The sequence below is a fragment of the Haliotis rufescens genome, unplaced genomic scaffold, assembly GCF_023055435.1.
Source record: "Haliotis rufescens isolate VD_foot unplaced genomic scaffold, xgHalRufe1.0.p SCAF_7, whole genome shotgun sequence".
Lineage (NCBI taxonomy): Eukaryota > Metazoa > Mollusca > Gastropoda > Lepetellida > Haliotidae > Haliotis > Haliotis rufescens.
Window position 1 is genome coordinate 14,477,081 of NW_025964361.1, and position 16,347 is coordinate 14,493,427.

At 40.3% G+C, this 16,347-nt stretch overlaps 1 protein-coding gene across 18 annotated transcripts in view; it reads left to right on the forward strand.

Moving 5' to 3' along the window:
• LOC124141849 (phosphoribosylformylglycinamidine synthase-like) overlaps positions 1-16,051 on the forward strand; it is a 73,680-nt gene extending 57,629 nt beyond the window's left edge. Inside the window, exons 25-28 of one of the 18 annotated variants that reach the window (XM_048388335.1) lie at positions 1,591-10,722; positions 11,548-12,371; positions 12,409-12,485; positions 12,561-16,051. In XM_048388335.1, coding sequence (XP_048244292.1) covers positions 1,591-1,895 — 305 coding nt within the window. In that variant the 3' untranslated portion in view covers positions 1,896-10,722; positions 11,548-12,371; positions 12,409-12,485; positions 12,561-16,051. Of the gene's footprint in view, positions 1-1,590; positions 10,723-10,759; positions 11,312-11,547 lie in introns of those variants that run through there. The other 17 variants (XM_048388336.1, XM_048388334.1, XM_048388326.1 and 14 more) reach the window with 17 other exon arrangements.
• Positions 16,052-16,347: the final 296 nt, after the last annotated feature.

The window sequence follows — 16,347 nt, forward strand, 5'->3', positions numbered from 1 at the left end:
AGTTGGGGGATTCCAGGACAATTGGTCCCCAGTACCCAAACATTCTCCAGTACCTTATGCTTGTCTCCCAAACAGTCTCCAGTACCTCATGCTTGTCTCCCCAACATTCTCCAGTACCTCATGCTTGTCTCCCCAACAGTCTCCAGTACCTCATGCTTGTCTCCCCAACATTCTCCAGTACCTCATGCTTGTCTCCCCAACAGTCTCCAGTACCTCATGCTTGTCTCCCAAACAGTCTCCAGTACATCATGCTTGTCTCCCCAACAGTCTCCAGTAACTCATGCTTGTCTCCCCAACATTCTCTGGTACCTCATGCTTGTCTCCCATACAGTCTCCAGTACCTCATGCTTGTCTCCCATACAGTCTCCAGTCCCTCATGCTTGTCTCCCATACAGTCTCCAGTACCTCATGCTTGTCTCCCATACATTCTCCAATACCTCATGCTTGTCTCCCCAACATTCTCCAGTACCTCATGCTTGTCTCCCATACAGTCTCCAGTACCTCATGTTTGTCTCCCAAACAGTCTTCAGTACCTCATGCTTGTCTCCCTGTAGGTTCCACATTTGTGCGTGTGTACATCTTTATGTTGAGCACGACTTCTTCCGCGGTTTTGTGGTAGAGCATCTGCACGGTGAGCAGAAGGTACATAGTTTAAACCCTGACCACGTCATACCAAACAACGTAAGAAGATGGTACTTGTTATTCTGCCTGGCGCTTGGCATCAAGGACTGGTCGGCTCAGAGTATACTGTGTCTGAGTGGGGTATTTATGTTAAACTGCGGCATGGTGTCTCAGTGGGCTGTCACTATAAACTCGGCATCAGTCCAGACTAGAACAAGCAGACACACACATAAACACATGCATGCACATGACTATATAAGTGCAATAATCTTGGACACGTCGTTGAACCCCATTTTACCTCACCATGTTGGGTGACCGGTAAGTAGACCCCAGTACTTAATACTCCTTGTAGGTAGAGGATAAACGATACAGCAAGGTCATGGTACAAAACGTATCATGACACGTAGGTCACAATATGATACATATCGTGAATAGGGAAACGTCTTGACTATATATATTTCAGAGCAGGTTTCAAGGAAAAGCTAGTTGTAGACACATAATTGTAGCGGCTAATTTATAAATAGTGAACCTGAAACACTAATTACAAAATAAAATAAATTATATTTGACTCACAAAAACGCCAGGGGGTTTAATACCATTAAACAAGGAGTAAGTAATAGATTTTAGCAAGTGTATCGTCTTGAATCAGTACAGACAAATACATATCGTGCATCAGAATCATGCCCTTTGAAGAGTATTTCAGTTATACCGCATGTCAGCTTAATATAGGAGCAAAGCCCAAAGTGTACCACTTTGGTGAAACCCAGGACCATGGCTTTGGTGCTGACAAGCCTAGAAAAGTAATCGGGGCAAAAAGGTGATTTAAACCCACGATCACAAATCTCTGTATGCTGTAACCTTAGACAGCTGGTCCACCGTGTCCCTAAGTCAAAGTGGGCAATGACTTACAGACTTTGTATTACATTCTATGCAGAATGAACAATTCATACAACATATTTTGCATTCCAGGCAAAATGGTTTTCAAAACAGATGGCTTACATCATGACATCCTCTCTAACAACCTTGCGCCTGTCCGCTACGTCAATGACGATGGTGAAGTGACAACCAACTACCCTCTCAACCCCAATGGGTCTCCCGATGGCATAGCAGCAGTGTGTTCTCAAGATGGCCGCCACCTGGCGATAATGCCACACCCAGAGCGGTGCTTCCTCACCTGGCAATGTCCGTGGATGCCGTACGAATGGCGAGAGGACAACACATATTCACCGTGGATCCGGATGTTCCTCAATGCCTACAACTGGTGTGTGCAATAGACTGTGAGAGTAGGATGTTTCTTCTAGTTATTGGCCGGTCACAGATTTCAGCTGTTGTAAATGGATATCAGCCAGCTCAATGTAAGTAGAGAGACACTGTATTGATGAACCAGGTGCGTGTTGATATCAACAGATTGCATATTGATGTCAGAAAACTCATATCAATATTAAGAACTTTGTGTGAACTGTATATGAATCTCAATATAACATTGATATCAATCAACTCAACATGGATATCAAGAACTCCATTTTGATATCAAGTGGGTATCAATGTAGATGTCTACTTCATATGGATTATCAAGCACCACTGTGAATATGGATATCAGCTTACTCAATATGGATATCAAGAACTCAATGTAGATATCAAGCAACTCTGTGTTGATATCAACATGGGAATGTCAAACACCTCCAATGAATATCAAGCACCTCCATGTGCATATCAAGAAACAGACATCATGCTTTTGTTCATGGACATCCATTTTAGGTTGATATCAACTCCCCAGGGCTACCCAGTGACTGGATATGCATCACAACCTACTACTATCAACTCCCCAGGGCTACCCAGTGACTGGATATGCATCACAACCTACTACTATCAACTCCCCAGGGCTACCCAGTGACTGGATATGCATCACAACCTACTACTATCAACTCCCCAGGGCTACCCAGTGACTGGATATGCATCACAACCTACTACTATCAACTCCCCAGGGCTACCCAGTGACTGGATATGCATCACAACCTACTACTATCAGTATACACTCTGATGTCATGTTACATATGCTTTCAAATAACAGATGAATATGTGAGTGTAGGACATGACTTGGCGCTGAATGCACCAAGAGTCTGGCTGAACACTGTTTGAGATGAGCTACTGTGAGATACATATAGCCCTTTGTGTGATTCTGTACAGTCTCACTTGTTCTGGAGATGGCGTCCTTGTTAGTCGTTACTGATCTGTCATTCGTAAGATAATCCATTATTACTGAATACTTCAGTAGCTGACTGTTACTGACGTTTTATGTAGGAATCTTTACATGTATCCTCCCAAATGTCCAAATGTAGCATGTTTTTTGTCCTGTGTCACCTGTCACACAGTTTTAACATACAGTATTGAAGTGTGAGGTTGAGGCATTAACAACCTACTTACTGTTTCTTTTCAATGCTTACATTATATACATATAAAGCAGTGTTTCATGACTAAATACATAATAAAGTTTTAGATTTGAAACAAGAGAGGGAAACTGTTGATTACACCACACATGACTTTGAGATTGGCATGTAAGCTGAAGAAGTCGACAAAAGCCTATGGCCACTCAGGCACTGTTTAGTACTGATGTTGACATGACACATTCACAGTCTCACTTTCCGGGGATCAATAGCTGCATTGACAATATCTTTATCCCAATATATCAAGGTCATGTGAGATGATTTAAGATTGTGACAGGCCTTCTTTTCAAAGTTGTCTCCCTTGTGCGGACAAATAGCTATAATCATGAGTATACTTATGAGGTGACGCATTGGCAGCTGAAAGTAAGTGTGTTTATTAACATAGGTGGACAAATTTCAAAACTATGACCTTGGTTATTTAGTATGTGTTTTAACCCAATGGTGTAAATATATATCCTCAAAGTTCACAATTTGATGCAGTTGCAGTAACAAGGCTAGATGGACATTATTTCAAGGGGAAGACCCCATTATGACAACCTCACAAACACAACTTACCATGTGCTTTTGTTATTAAGCACATGGGTTTATCTTGGCCTGGTCAGAGGCTGATATTCAGCCCCAGGTCTGTTCTAGATATCAGTAGAACTTCCCAACTTGGAATTATGATTTCCTGTTTTCATGTTAATATTGTTGTGTCTAATAGTATCGTTTTGGAAAGGTGACTTGCATTTCACTGAGAACAGGACCAAGGAAGAGACATTATACAAATGAATACAATGTTGTAATACCTCTGAATTTAAGAAAATTTTGACTTTACATAAAACAACAACAACTTTTCTCCACAAGCCTAAGAAATCTTTGCTAAAAGCAGTGTTGAATTATTATTCTGACTATCTCATGATGTAAAATTCCTAGTTTTGCACAATAATGATTTTTTCAAATTTGCCAGCCTAGGCACTTAATTTAGAATCTGTGATAAGTCCCTGAAGCACATCTCTAGAACATCATATTCTTGTTGTGCTATTGAAATCCATGAGCATGGAGTATGATATATTCAGGCAGGTAATGTTTGTAGGCCCCTGTACATTATGCTGTCTGTTGATGAGACAAGACACGTTTCATTGACTTTCATACTTTCTCTCTCCATTATTGTTATATGTTGCATTGTGGGGTTTGGAGATATTGTTTTTCACCTGGGCAGAGTTATGTCCCTTGGCTTTGGACTTGTCAGTTCTACTTTTGGCCTCTCCACAGTGGTATTGATGTGTACAGACAGCAACCCTGTGCTTGCCTCTTTAAACATATGAACACATTAACCAGGCCGAGTCATTTTCAAATCTGACAAATGCAAAGATGTCTGACCTCAATCTGTGCCAAAGCCTTTCAAGTCTACTGGTCCGAAAAGGTATTTTGGCATTTTTTTTAGTAGACTTTACCCTTAGTATATGGACTTTAGTATATGGACTAGTATAAGCTGGTCTTACTATACTGGAAGAAATTTTTCTTGACTTAGACTGTGACCTGGTGAATACATCTTCCGAGGCAAGCGAGTTAACTGTCTGTAAATGACCAGTTTCCACCCTTGCCAAACTAGTTTGCAATTTTGTGGTTCGGATGTAGCACCACCAGTGACGATTATGGATTGTGTCCCTTCTATGTCCTTCCTATTGACCAATCAACCTCTCATATCAGTTGCATTTGCTTCAAACAAAATTGCAGTGCCCAGTGAAGACAATCTGATCGATAATCGAGATCTTTTTGTAATAAAATGGGTCTTATCTCGCAGAGTAGATCAAAACACTTGAGCACCTTCATAAAAAACATGAACAGATTTGGAAAACATCTGTCGACGCCTATTAGACGGTACATTTGCTCTGCAAATCCGGCAATCAATTGAAATCAGCACGGCAGTTGCCGTGTTGTTTATGAACTGAATGTTGATTTCGTTCCAAAAGTTTGAATGGACGATGTATAGACTCGTTACTCCAGCCAAAATATAACTCCATAACTCAAACCTAGTTTGGCAAGAGTGGAAATTGGACTTTTATAGTGGGTTAACTCCCTTGCCTCGGGAAGATGTGGTGAACATGAAATGTCAGTCTCCATGTTTTGTTAAGTGTTAACAGAATGAAGGAACAGACTTATTTGCTGTAGATGTCTCTCATGTTGCTAGATATGAAGCCAATGTTCTTGGGACCATTGCTTTGCTTTAGCATGCGTGTTACTTGAAGTCATTATTTGATCATTGTCTGTATTGTAGCCAGCATATGAATGTCATGCCAAGTACCTGGGGGCACGGGAGCTGAAGCCTTCTAAAACCAAGCAAGCATTGTGCAGAGTTTTGTCCCTTATATGTATCAGAATCCCAGATTCTCCCTGGCAATGTTTCTAGGTTTGTTAGCACCATTTCTTGAGGGGTTAAAATTAGTGGAAAACATCTAAGACCTGTATCACATTTGGGCTTTCCTCCCACATGAAGCTGACACCATAATATTGCTGAAATACAGTTGAATGCAAACTAAACTCACCCAGAGTGGACAACTGAGTGTTTGTTGTTAGTTTGCTCCTTCGAGGAGGCCTGAATTACAAGGCAAGACGGTCATTGTATGTGGAGAGGACTGAATATGCCTAAGTTGTGGGCCTGAGTTTGTACGTGAAAATGATTTTAGCAGTTTATGTTAATGCTGTAAATAGATGTAGCAGAGCTGTCACCTGGAATTGTAAGAAGTATTGTTCAGAATTGTTCAGGATGAAATGATGTTCAATGAGAATGTCATGGACTTGAAGCCTGAGGATCAAACCATTTGCCAATATCTGTAAGTGGAATTTCAGAAGCTCCAGTAACACAGACACTGGACATGGTTATATAGCTTAGGATTACATACACAGACATTAATTAAAACAACACACAACGGTGACAATCACGTTGTTGGTTGTTTTGTATGGAAAAAAATAGAGAAATAGGAATCCATAAGTTGATCAACTCTTGAATCATTTGGATGTTTTAGGGAATTTAATATCCGCCCTTATTGGCATGGTTTATCAATGTTAGGGGAAGACACCATGTGTAGAGTCCAAGCTATTCCTCAGTGCCTTTCCAGCTGGCGATTGGAGTTTATAAGTTAATATTTAAGAGAAAAGAACTGATTCTTCAAGAACTTCCCTAGTCAGAGAGTTGCAAAATAGTGGTCGTGTCTATAACTGTTATGGGGAGAGAATTCAATAGCTTTTTGTTGGTAAAAAGATTTTGCTTTGAAAAATTTAGAAAACTGTAAAATTGTGTAGAATTATGATTGCTGTTTTCAAAAAGGCGGCAGAAAACTAGAAAATGAGAATGGATCACAAGTAACAAGTTCATTTGAGGACACTTAATAATTAAAATGCCTCATGTAGCTCGGTAGTGCCCACCTGAAATCTAGTTGCTTTGATATTGGACTGAGGTTTTTCATGTTGTAGTGGTTCTACCAATGACTGAGTGGTGTACTTCTCATATCAGATTTTGTATCACTTTGGAGCCTTTGTCAACAGGTTCCGCCTACTGGTTCAACCAAGATTCTGCCTATGAGTTCTGCCTACAGGTTCAACCAAGATTCTGCCTATGAGTTCCGCCTACAGGTTCAACCAAGATTCTGCCTATGAGTTCTGCCTACAGGTTCAACCAAGATTCTGCCTATGAGTTCTGCCTACAGGTTCAACCAAGATTCTGCCTATGAGTTCTGCCTACAGGTTCAACCAAGATTCTGCCTATGAGTTCTGCCTACAGGTTCAAAATGAAATGTATGTGTTTTATATGCTCATCATCCTATTTACCTCAAACATTTTGACCTCAAAAAGAACTTTTCTAAGTTTTAGACAATTGTTTTGATATGACAACAACTCAGGATCGCCTGTTATGGATGGTAATGCAGTCACAAAGTTTGAACATAAGATCTGGTTTTATCAGAAGGAACCACACAAAGTATTTGACAAGATGATAGATTGTAGCAAGTATCCCAGGCATTTCCTCGACTGAGTTATTATGATTTGAGAATTGGAAATTGACAAATTTCCAGTTGCTGTGATTTTGGAGGCAACTTGTAATAAAAGTTTCCAACATGTTACACAGATCTGATGACGCTTGACACAAAATGGTCCTTGTTTTCTTGATGCTCTTCAAAACAGGTTCTCGGGGATTCCATGTGAGAAAATAGATCCCCAGTAGCCTATTCTTGTTGTAAGAGGCTACTAAGTGGATTGGGTGGTCAGACTCAATGACTTGGTTGACTTTATGTCAATTGTCCCAATTTCATGGATCAATCCTAATGACGTAAATTACTGGATTGTCTCGTCCAGACACCATCATTTTCAGCTTGATGTGTGAAATTTTGCAGAGTGTGGTGTTCAACAACAAAGAAATGAAACAAAATGATGCCCTTAATCTTGCAAAAATAATTGAAAATATCAATTTTCTTTATAAGCATTAATGGGCTAGTGTTTGAATTGTAACAAGATAGTTTTTATGGATAATAAACAAACATCCCTAATGTCAACGATTGTTTCAAAATATTTTCCTTAATTCTGATGCTATGATATGCCTACACATATTTTTTGTGAATGACTTCCGTTCTGTCAGAATACATAGTTTTTAATATTTGTTTATCATGATCTCAACATATTGGCTGAAAAAGGACAAGATAGAGTATTTGTATGAAAGTTACAAGACATGTTCGAATAGTTGAAAACTAGCCATTTTTTAGCTCACCAGTCTGAAAGTCATGTGAGCTCATGTCTTTGCCTATTTGTCCAGCATCTGTCATAATCATCTTATTCTCAGAAACCACTGGACCACTGAAGCTGAGACTTCACATGCTTGTTCCTACCTTTGATGCCACCCCAATTTGATCAAGAGTTTTTAATCTGATTTTCAGTGTGGCTGCCATATTGATTAACTTTGTTTTGGGCCATAACTCAGTCATTTTTGTTTAAAATTGTAATGAACAGCTGATAGAGGAGAAGGTCGTTAGTTCAATCGCCGGCCACATCATACCAATTAACATTTTTAGATGGTACGTGTTGTTACCCTACCTTGCACTCGGCATCATGGGGAGAAAACAAAAACTGGTCAACGCAGAGTCAGTATATGATAAACTGTGGCATGGTATCTCAGTGGGCTAGTACTACTGTAAACAGGCACTAGTCCAGACTAGTACAAGCAGACACAAACATGCATATTGCTATATGTGTGTAATGGTGTCGAACAAGATGTTAAAACCCATTTCACCTTACATCACCTCACCTGTTTGTGACATTGTAAGCGTTTACTTTACTCCTCAATTCGCTCAAAGTACATTCTGAACACGGTAGACATCCCGTCAGAAACCATTGGACCAATGTGAATCTGAGTATCACACGCTTCTTCCCACCAGTGACGACACACCGATATTTTCAACAGATTCGAGTCAGAATTTTTGAATATCAATGCTGACAGCAACGTTTGTGTATGTGTATGTCTTTGTTGAAATTTTAAGTTGTGTGACTTCATATCTAGGTGAGCTACAGTGCCCTTGCACTATATCTCCTTCTTACACTTGCAAAATTTGAACTTAATTTGAGTCTTTGAGTTTGGCTGAAATGAATGAAAAACTATGAGCAAGTCTGTGACGTAAGATTGTTCTACTGACTTTATCTACATCTAAGAAACTTGGTTTCGGTCAAACACTTCCTCAATTTCAAAATATTAGAAAGTACTCTTGAAAACTTGCAAAATCCTTAATTTGTATTAAATTTTAGACATACCTATACAATCAAAAGCTGTTATATTCCAAAAGTTCACAATCATTGACATGAGCAAAATGAGCTCACATGCGATTATCAGATTACATAATGATTTCTAAATGTTTTGACCAGTTTCTTACATTATGCAGTGCCTGTGGTCCAGATAGAGGCTCTCCTGTGTTGGTTATACACACAAATAGTTTCTTCTTACTGCCACAAAATGTAATGTAAAAATAGTCAATCTACCTGAAATAGTTTTTGAAACTTATTTGTCAGAGAACCGTTTGTTTGAGTAATGATGAGATGTTAGTTTTCATTGTTTGTCATAAAGTACATGTTATCGCCTCTGTGAAAGTGATGCTGCAGTTGGTTCCGAGAATTCAATGAATATTCACTTGTTCAAGAATGAATTCAGTTTAATTGTGTAGTAAATATGGTGTACATGATGTGCATAGATGTCTAAATGTTGTCTGTTGTGTTTCAGTGAAAGTCTGTCCTTCTTTACAATCGAGCTTCTATTCTACTTACTTTCACAGGTTAGAGAATAACTGCTTTGGCCAATACACCAACAAACATGTTGGGGCAAAAAATGTTTGAGTTTCCCCAGGCCAATTTACAGTTTCGCTTACTTAGACCAATATCTGTTTAAAAGCTTGCCTGGGGAAATTAAAAATTCAGCTTACCAAGGTCAATAAGTTGTCTATAAGTGACTCAGTTTGCCTAGGCTGATAATCAGCTTGCTAATGAAGAGGGGATTCTCATGTGGTCATGAGGGAAGGTTGTCCAGACCAGTAAACAGGTGCACTGCTTGAACATATAAACATGTAAAACCGAATGGATAATAGAGAAGTTATTTTGTTCTCTGCATCACCATCCTGTAGAAACGCTTATAGGTGGGATGGTCAGCCTGTACAGGATAGAGAAGTCATTGTGTTCTCTGTGTCACCATCCTGTAGAAACTCCTATAGTTGGGATGGTCAGCCTGTACAGGATAGAGAAGTCATTGTGTTCTCTGTGTCACCATCCTGTAGAAACTCCTATAGTGGGGATGGTCAGCCTGGGATGGTCAGCCTGTACAGGATAGAGAAGTCATTGCATTCACTGTCACCATCCTGTAGAAGCTCCTATAGTTGGGATGGTCAGCCTGTACAGGATAGAGAAGTCATTGTGTTCTCTGTGTCACCATCCTGTAGAAACTCCTATAGTGGGGATGGTCAGCCTGTACAGGATAGAGAAGTCATTGCATTCACTGTCACCATCCTGTAGAAGCTCCTATAGTTGGGATGGTCAGCCTGTACAGGATAGAGAAGTCATTGTGTTCTCTGTGTCACCATCCTGTAGAAACTCCTATAGTTGGGATGGTCAGCCTGCACAGGATAGAGAAGTCATTGTGTTCTCTGTGTCACCATCCTGTAGAAACTCCTATAGTTGGGATGGTCAGCCTGTACAGGATAGAGAAGTCATTGTGTTCTCTGTGTCACCATCCTGTAGAAACTCCTATAGTGGGGATGGTCTGCCTGTACAGGTTAGAGAAGTCGGCCTCGGATGGTCAGCCTGTACAGGATAGAGAAGTCATTGTGTTCTCTGTGTCACCCCATCCTGTAGAAACTCCTATAGTTGGGATGGTCTGCCTGTACAGGTTAGAGAAGTCATTGTGTTCTCTGTGTCACCATCCTGTAGAAACTCCTATAGTGGGGATGGTCTGCCTGTACAGGTTAGAGAAGTCGGCCTCGGATGGTCAGCCTGTACAGGATAGAGAAGTCATTGTGTTCTCTGTGTCACCCCATCCTGTAGAAACTCCTATAGTTGGGATGGTCAGCCTGTACAGGATAGAGAAGTCATTGTGTTCTCTGTGTCACCATCCTGTAGAAACTCCTATAGTGGGGATGGTCTGCCTGTACAGGTTAGAGAAGTCGGCCTCGGATGGTCAGCCTGTACAGGATAGAGAAGTCATTGTGTTCTCTGTGTCACCCCATCCTGTAGAAACTCCTATAGTTGGGATGGTCAGCCTGTTACATCCATCTGCCCCTGCTTTCCCTTTGAGCTACTTGTCTCTTTTGTCTTGTGACCAGGGAGCACATCATGATAAGATTGGTACATTTGTCTATGACTTACATGTGTCACTTGTGACGTTAAACAAAAAACAAACAAAAAGTTGATTCTGCCCTAATAAATTTGTACAACCCGCTAGTAACACATGTAACTCATCAACAGGGAAGTTAACACTGATGTCAGTCGACTGCACTTTGTCTTTTTACCAAAAGCAACCTGAAATATTTGTTCAACCAGTTTAACACTTCAATGACTGGTCACACGTGCTGACTTGGTTATCCCAATTGTGTAGAGCGATGCTCATGATATCAATCACTGGACTGTCTGGTCCAGACTCGATTATTTACAGACCGCCTTCATATAGCTGGAATATTGCCAAGTACAATGAATTCAATGAATATTCACTTGTTCAAGAATGAATTCAGTTTAATTGTGTAGTAAATATGGTGTACATGATGTGCATAGATGTCTAAATGTTGTCTGTTGTGTTTCAGTGAAAGTCTGTCCTTCTTTACAATCGAGCTTCTATTCTACTAAAGTCACCATCCTGTAGAAACTCCTATAGTTTGGATGGTCAGCCTGTACAGGATAGAGAAGCCATTGTGTTCTCTGTGTCACCATCCTGTAGAAACTCCTATAGTGGGGATGGTCAGCCTGGGATGGTCAGCCTGTACAGGATAGAGAAGTCATTGCATTCACTGTCACCATCCTGTAGAAGCTCCTATAGTTGGGATGGTCAGCCTGTACAGGATAGAGAAGTCATTGTGTTCTCTGTGTCACCATCCTGTAGAAACTCCTATAGTTGGGATGGTCAGCCTGTACAGGATAGAGAAGTCATTGTGTTCTCTGTGTCACCATCCTGTAGAAACTCCTATAGTGGGGATGGTCAGCCTGTACAGGATAGAGAAGTCATTGCATTCACTGTCACCATCCTGTAGAAGCTCCTATAGTTGGGATGGTCAGCCTGTACAGGATAGAGAAGTCATTGTGTTCTCTGTGTCACCATCCTGTAGAAACTCCTATAGTTGGGATGGTCAGCCTGTACAGGATAGAGAAGTCATTGTGTTCTCTGTGTCACCATCCTGTAGAAACTCCTATAGTGGGGATGGTCTGCCTGTACAGGTTAGAGAAGTCGGCCTCGGATGGTCAGCCTGTACAGGATAGAGAAGTCATTGTGTTCTCTGTGTCACCCCATCCTGTAGAAACTCCTATAGTTGGGATGGTCTGCCTGTACAGGTTAGAGAAGTCATTGTGTTCTCTGTGTCACCATCCTGTAGAAACTCCTATAGTGGGGATGGTCTGCCTGTACAGGTTAGAGAAGTCGGCCTCGGATGGTCAGCCTGTACAGGATAGAGAAGTCATTGTGTTCTCTGTGTCACCCCATCCTGTAGAAACTCCTATAGTTGGGATGGTCTGCCTGTACAGGTTAGAGAAGTCATTGTGTTCTCTGTGTCACCATCCTGTAGAAACTCCTATAGTGGGGATGGTCTGCCTGTACAGGTTAGAGAAGTCGGCCTCGGATGGTCAGCCTGTACAGGATAGAGAAGTCATTGTGTTCTCTGTGTCACCCCATCCTGTAGAAACTCCTATAGTTGGGATGGTCTGCCTGTACAGGTTAGAGAAGTCATTGTGTTCTCTGTGTCACCATCCTGTAGAAACTCCTATAGTGGGGATGGTCTGCCTGTACAGGTTAGAGAAGTCGGCCTCGGATGGTCAGCCTGTACAGGATAGAGAAGTCATTGTGTTCTCTGTGTCACCCCATCCTGTAGAAACTCCTATAGGTTGGATGGTCAGCCTGTTACATCCATCTGCCCCTGCTTTCCCTTTGAGCTACTGGTCTCTTTTGTCTTGTGACCAGGGAGCACATCATGATAAGATTGGTACATTTGTCTATGACTTACATGTGTCACTTGTGACGTTAAACAAAAAACAAACAAAAAGTCGATTCTGCCCTAATAAATTTGTACAACCCGCTAGTAACACATGTAACTCATCAACAGGGAAGTTAACACTGATGTCAGTCGACTGCACTTTGTCTTTTTACCAAAAGCAACCTGAAATATTTGTTCAACCAGTTTAACACTTCAATGACTGGTCACACGTGCTGACTTGGTTATCCCAATTGTGTAGAGCGATGCTCATGATATCAATCACTGGACTGTCTGGTCCAGACTCGATTATTTACAGACCGCCTTCATATAGCTGGAATATTGCCAAGTACATTGTTTAACAACAAACAAACCATCTAACATACCTTACATAATGGGGCCCAGTGCCCTTATTATTTCAAGGTGTGAGTTTAACGCAAGAAGTAAATGTCTACGACCTACATTTCTCTCATTTGAAACTGACAGTGTCATATCATCGAAACCAAACCCATTTGTTTATGGGTATATTATAAAAATTGTAGATTTGGCATTTTTCACTGAAAATGTGTAGATTTTTGTTATTATGAGGGGGTTCAAGTTTGTTGAAAGCATCAAAATTGGAATTACAACATGTCCACCAGGTGCCATCTTGGATGCCTAAAAATTCAAATTTAGAAATCTTGTTTTCCAACACTTAAAGTGCCAGAGGCCTGAACTTGGTGAGTGAGATTGTCTCCATACGTAGTTCCAAATTTGTCCGAGACCTCATGGTTGGAAATCATATTGGCCATATTTAAGAATACAAAACGTGCATCATTCGTCCTAAACATCATCTGCTCACAAACCACTGAACCAATGAAGCATGATTGTTCCCATCAACGTTTATTTGGTTGTTGGATATTTTGTTCTTTAAATCTTTAGTTTTAAGTGTTAAATCTTTCAGTTAATAATGTTCTGTTCTTGTGCAGAATTCTTTTTGAATATATTAATGCCGACAGCAACTTTTCTGGTAAGTGGCTTCTTGACATTTCAAACTGTCAAGATATATACAGGTGAGCTGCAGTGCATTAGTGGCACTATTTTGTCAGTACTTGTGTTTGTATCATTTATACAATGTAGCAGCTTGTTATTGATGTGTCACTCTATTGTGACTTGCTCCTTGTTTTTCAATAGTATTGATAATTAGTTTCTTGAGGACAGGGAGGGGTCCGTAACACACTTTAGGCAGGGATGGTCCACTAGTTTGTCAGTCTGGATAACCGGGGACTAATGCCTTGCACTTTGTCAGTTTTGGCAAGATTGATAGAATTCATTCACACACCACTTTTTTGCCAGATTTTGATGATGCATCTAATGATGATGTGATGAGGCAGATGGTGTATTGGTATCATCATGCTGGGTAACACTTGTGATGAGGTCTGTGCTTACGATGGCCTTAGTTAACAAACCAACAAAAAGCAAGACACAGCAGCAAAGCAAGCCCTTCCCTAAGTAAATTTCCTTTAGGAAATTGTGGATATTGTGAACAAAGTAACTCCTGCAATCATTAAGTTTCTCAAGTGATCAAGAGTAACTTGCCTCATCCCATCTCACCCCTACCTTCATGGCACCTTCAAAGACTGGTTAACTCAGTAAATAGATCCCATAGCATCAAGGGTATACACATGCTAAAGCTTTGCACATAATGTTCTTTGTACATGTACTTGGTGACAAAAGTAAATACATATAAAAGCTAAAATAAAGAGAGTTTAGGGGAGGGGTCTGTGCATGCCACTCTTGATCTGATCCTAGACTTGCCCAAGTCTCTAAGGGAATATTTATTAGTTTAAATCATAATTTCTTGATTATATAAAAGATAAGAACAAGTGTAAGAATGTTAGTGGCATCCTTAGTACTGTCTGCTTATCTAGACTTGAGTATTATAAGGATAGAATTACTATGCACCCATGGACTTACCATTCAGTACTATCTTGGACTTGGAGCAAGGCTAGTCTCATCCAGACAGATGGACAGTTGCCAACTGCTGCAAACTTTGTTTTTCAACTATTATTGTCCATTATTAAGTTTTGTTTATTGTGTACTGTTTTAAGTCTAAGACTTATGGATTTAGAATCATATCCCAATACAATATGGTGTTTCAGTTGTAACTATGGCAACCATTGTGAAACTTCCCTTTAGAAGGCTATTTGATTTTGTGAGTGTATATCTGGTATATGTGTTGAATTTTCTAATTCTGTACCATGTTTGTTTTTACAGATACAAATGTTTGTTTTTACAGATACAAATGTTTGTTTAGGTTGCCATATCCAATATGGCAGCGTGCAACTTTGTCCTGAAGGACACTGTCATTTATTAAAGGGTTGAGTGGGCCTGGATTGTCAGATTAGTGTTTAAGAATGTTTGTGTTTTGGCCACCCATTCTTGGCCATTTGGTTTGTGATCCTGCCCCAGTACACACAACTGCCAAAGTAGTTATCAAATGTTTTAGGCATTTTAACCATATGCAGTTGTTCATTTGGATCACGAACTTCCCTCAGTTGTTCAGGTTTTGAGGACAGAAATGTTCCTTAGGGATAAAAAATAATAGTCTTGGTTCTCAGGCACCACCCGCAGCATCATAAAGTCTGCCCCACATTTCGTTTTTATTTCCATTTTCAAAATAATAAAATAATCCCAATACTTAAAAACTATGCATTCCAATATAGCACACAGTTACTTCACTTTAGGTCCGCACTGCTTTACTGTATCTTGTGTTACGGTCCTGCTGGCAATTGGAGTTTGTATGCTTGCTTTTGGAGGGAGGTTAATGGTACACAACTGTTTATTTGGTTACATACTATTGTGAACAAGCCACACACACAAAAAAACCACCGCCCGCCTGCACTATATTTTGAAAAGTTTTGGCCAGAGAACCAAGTCTTTGAATCCCAGATTGGTTATGACTTGTCAGCATGCTCATCACTTTGGATTTGCCTCCCACGACAAGCTGACATGCCCTGATATAACTGAAATCTGATAAAGGGACCTGAAACCTCATTTACTTGCACAATTTTTCAGGACATGAATCTGTGAGACCCACTTTCACTCCCACCCTCTAACTGCCAGGTCCTCCAGGAACTAGTATTCTTGCTTCTACACATTGCTGTTAACTTATGCTCCATATATAGCATCATTGAAGCAATTCACTGACTCTGTATGGCCAATATTTGGTTTTGCTGTGTATCCATTGTTCACGTCAAATTATAGCAGCAACTGCTTGTAACTTTATCATTTATCGGACAATAAATATTGTGTTCAGTTTTTATGATGAGATTTATAGTGTGGTTGTTTTTCAACCTGATCCAGCTCAACAAGTTTCTCCTATGCGTTACATCTTTTTGTTGTTGAATGCTTTGTGTGTTTTATTTGCTTAACAAAACATTCAGCAATATTCCAGCTATATGGTAGCGGCGTGTAAGTAATCAATTCTGGACCAGACAATTTGAAACCCATACTGGTTTTGGTTTGAGGTTGGTTGGATGGTTTGTTGTTTAAGGCCACACTCAGCAATATTCCAGCTATATGATGGCGGTCTGTAAATAATTGAATCTGGACCAGACAATCCAGTG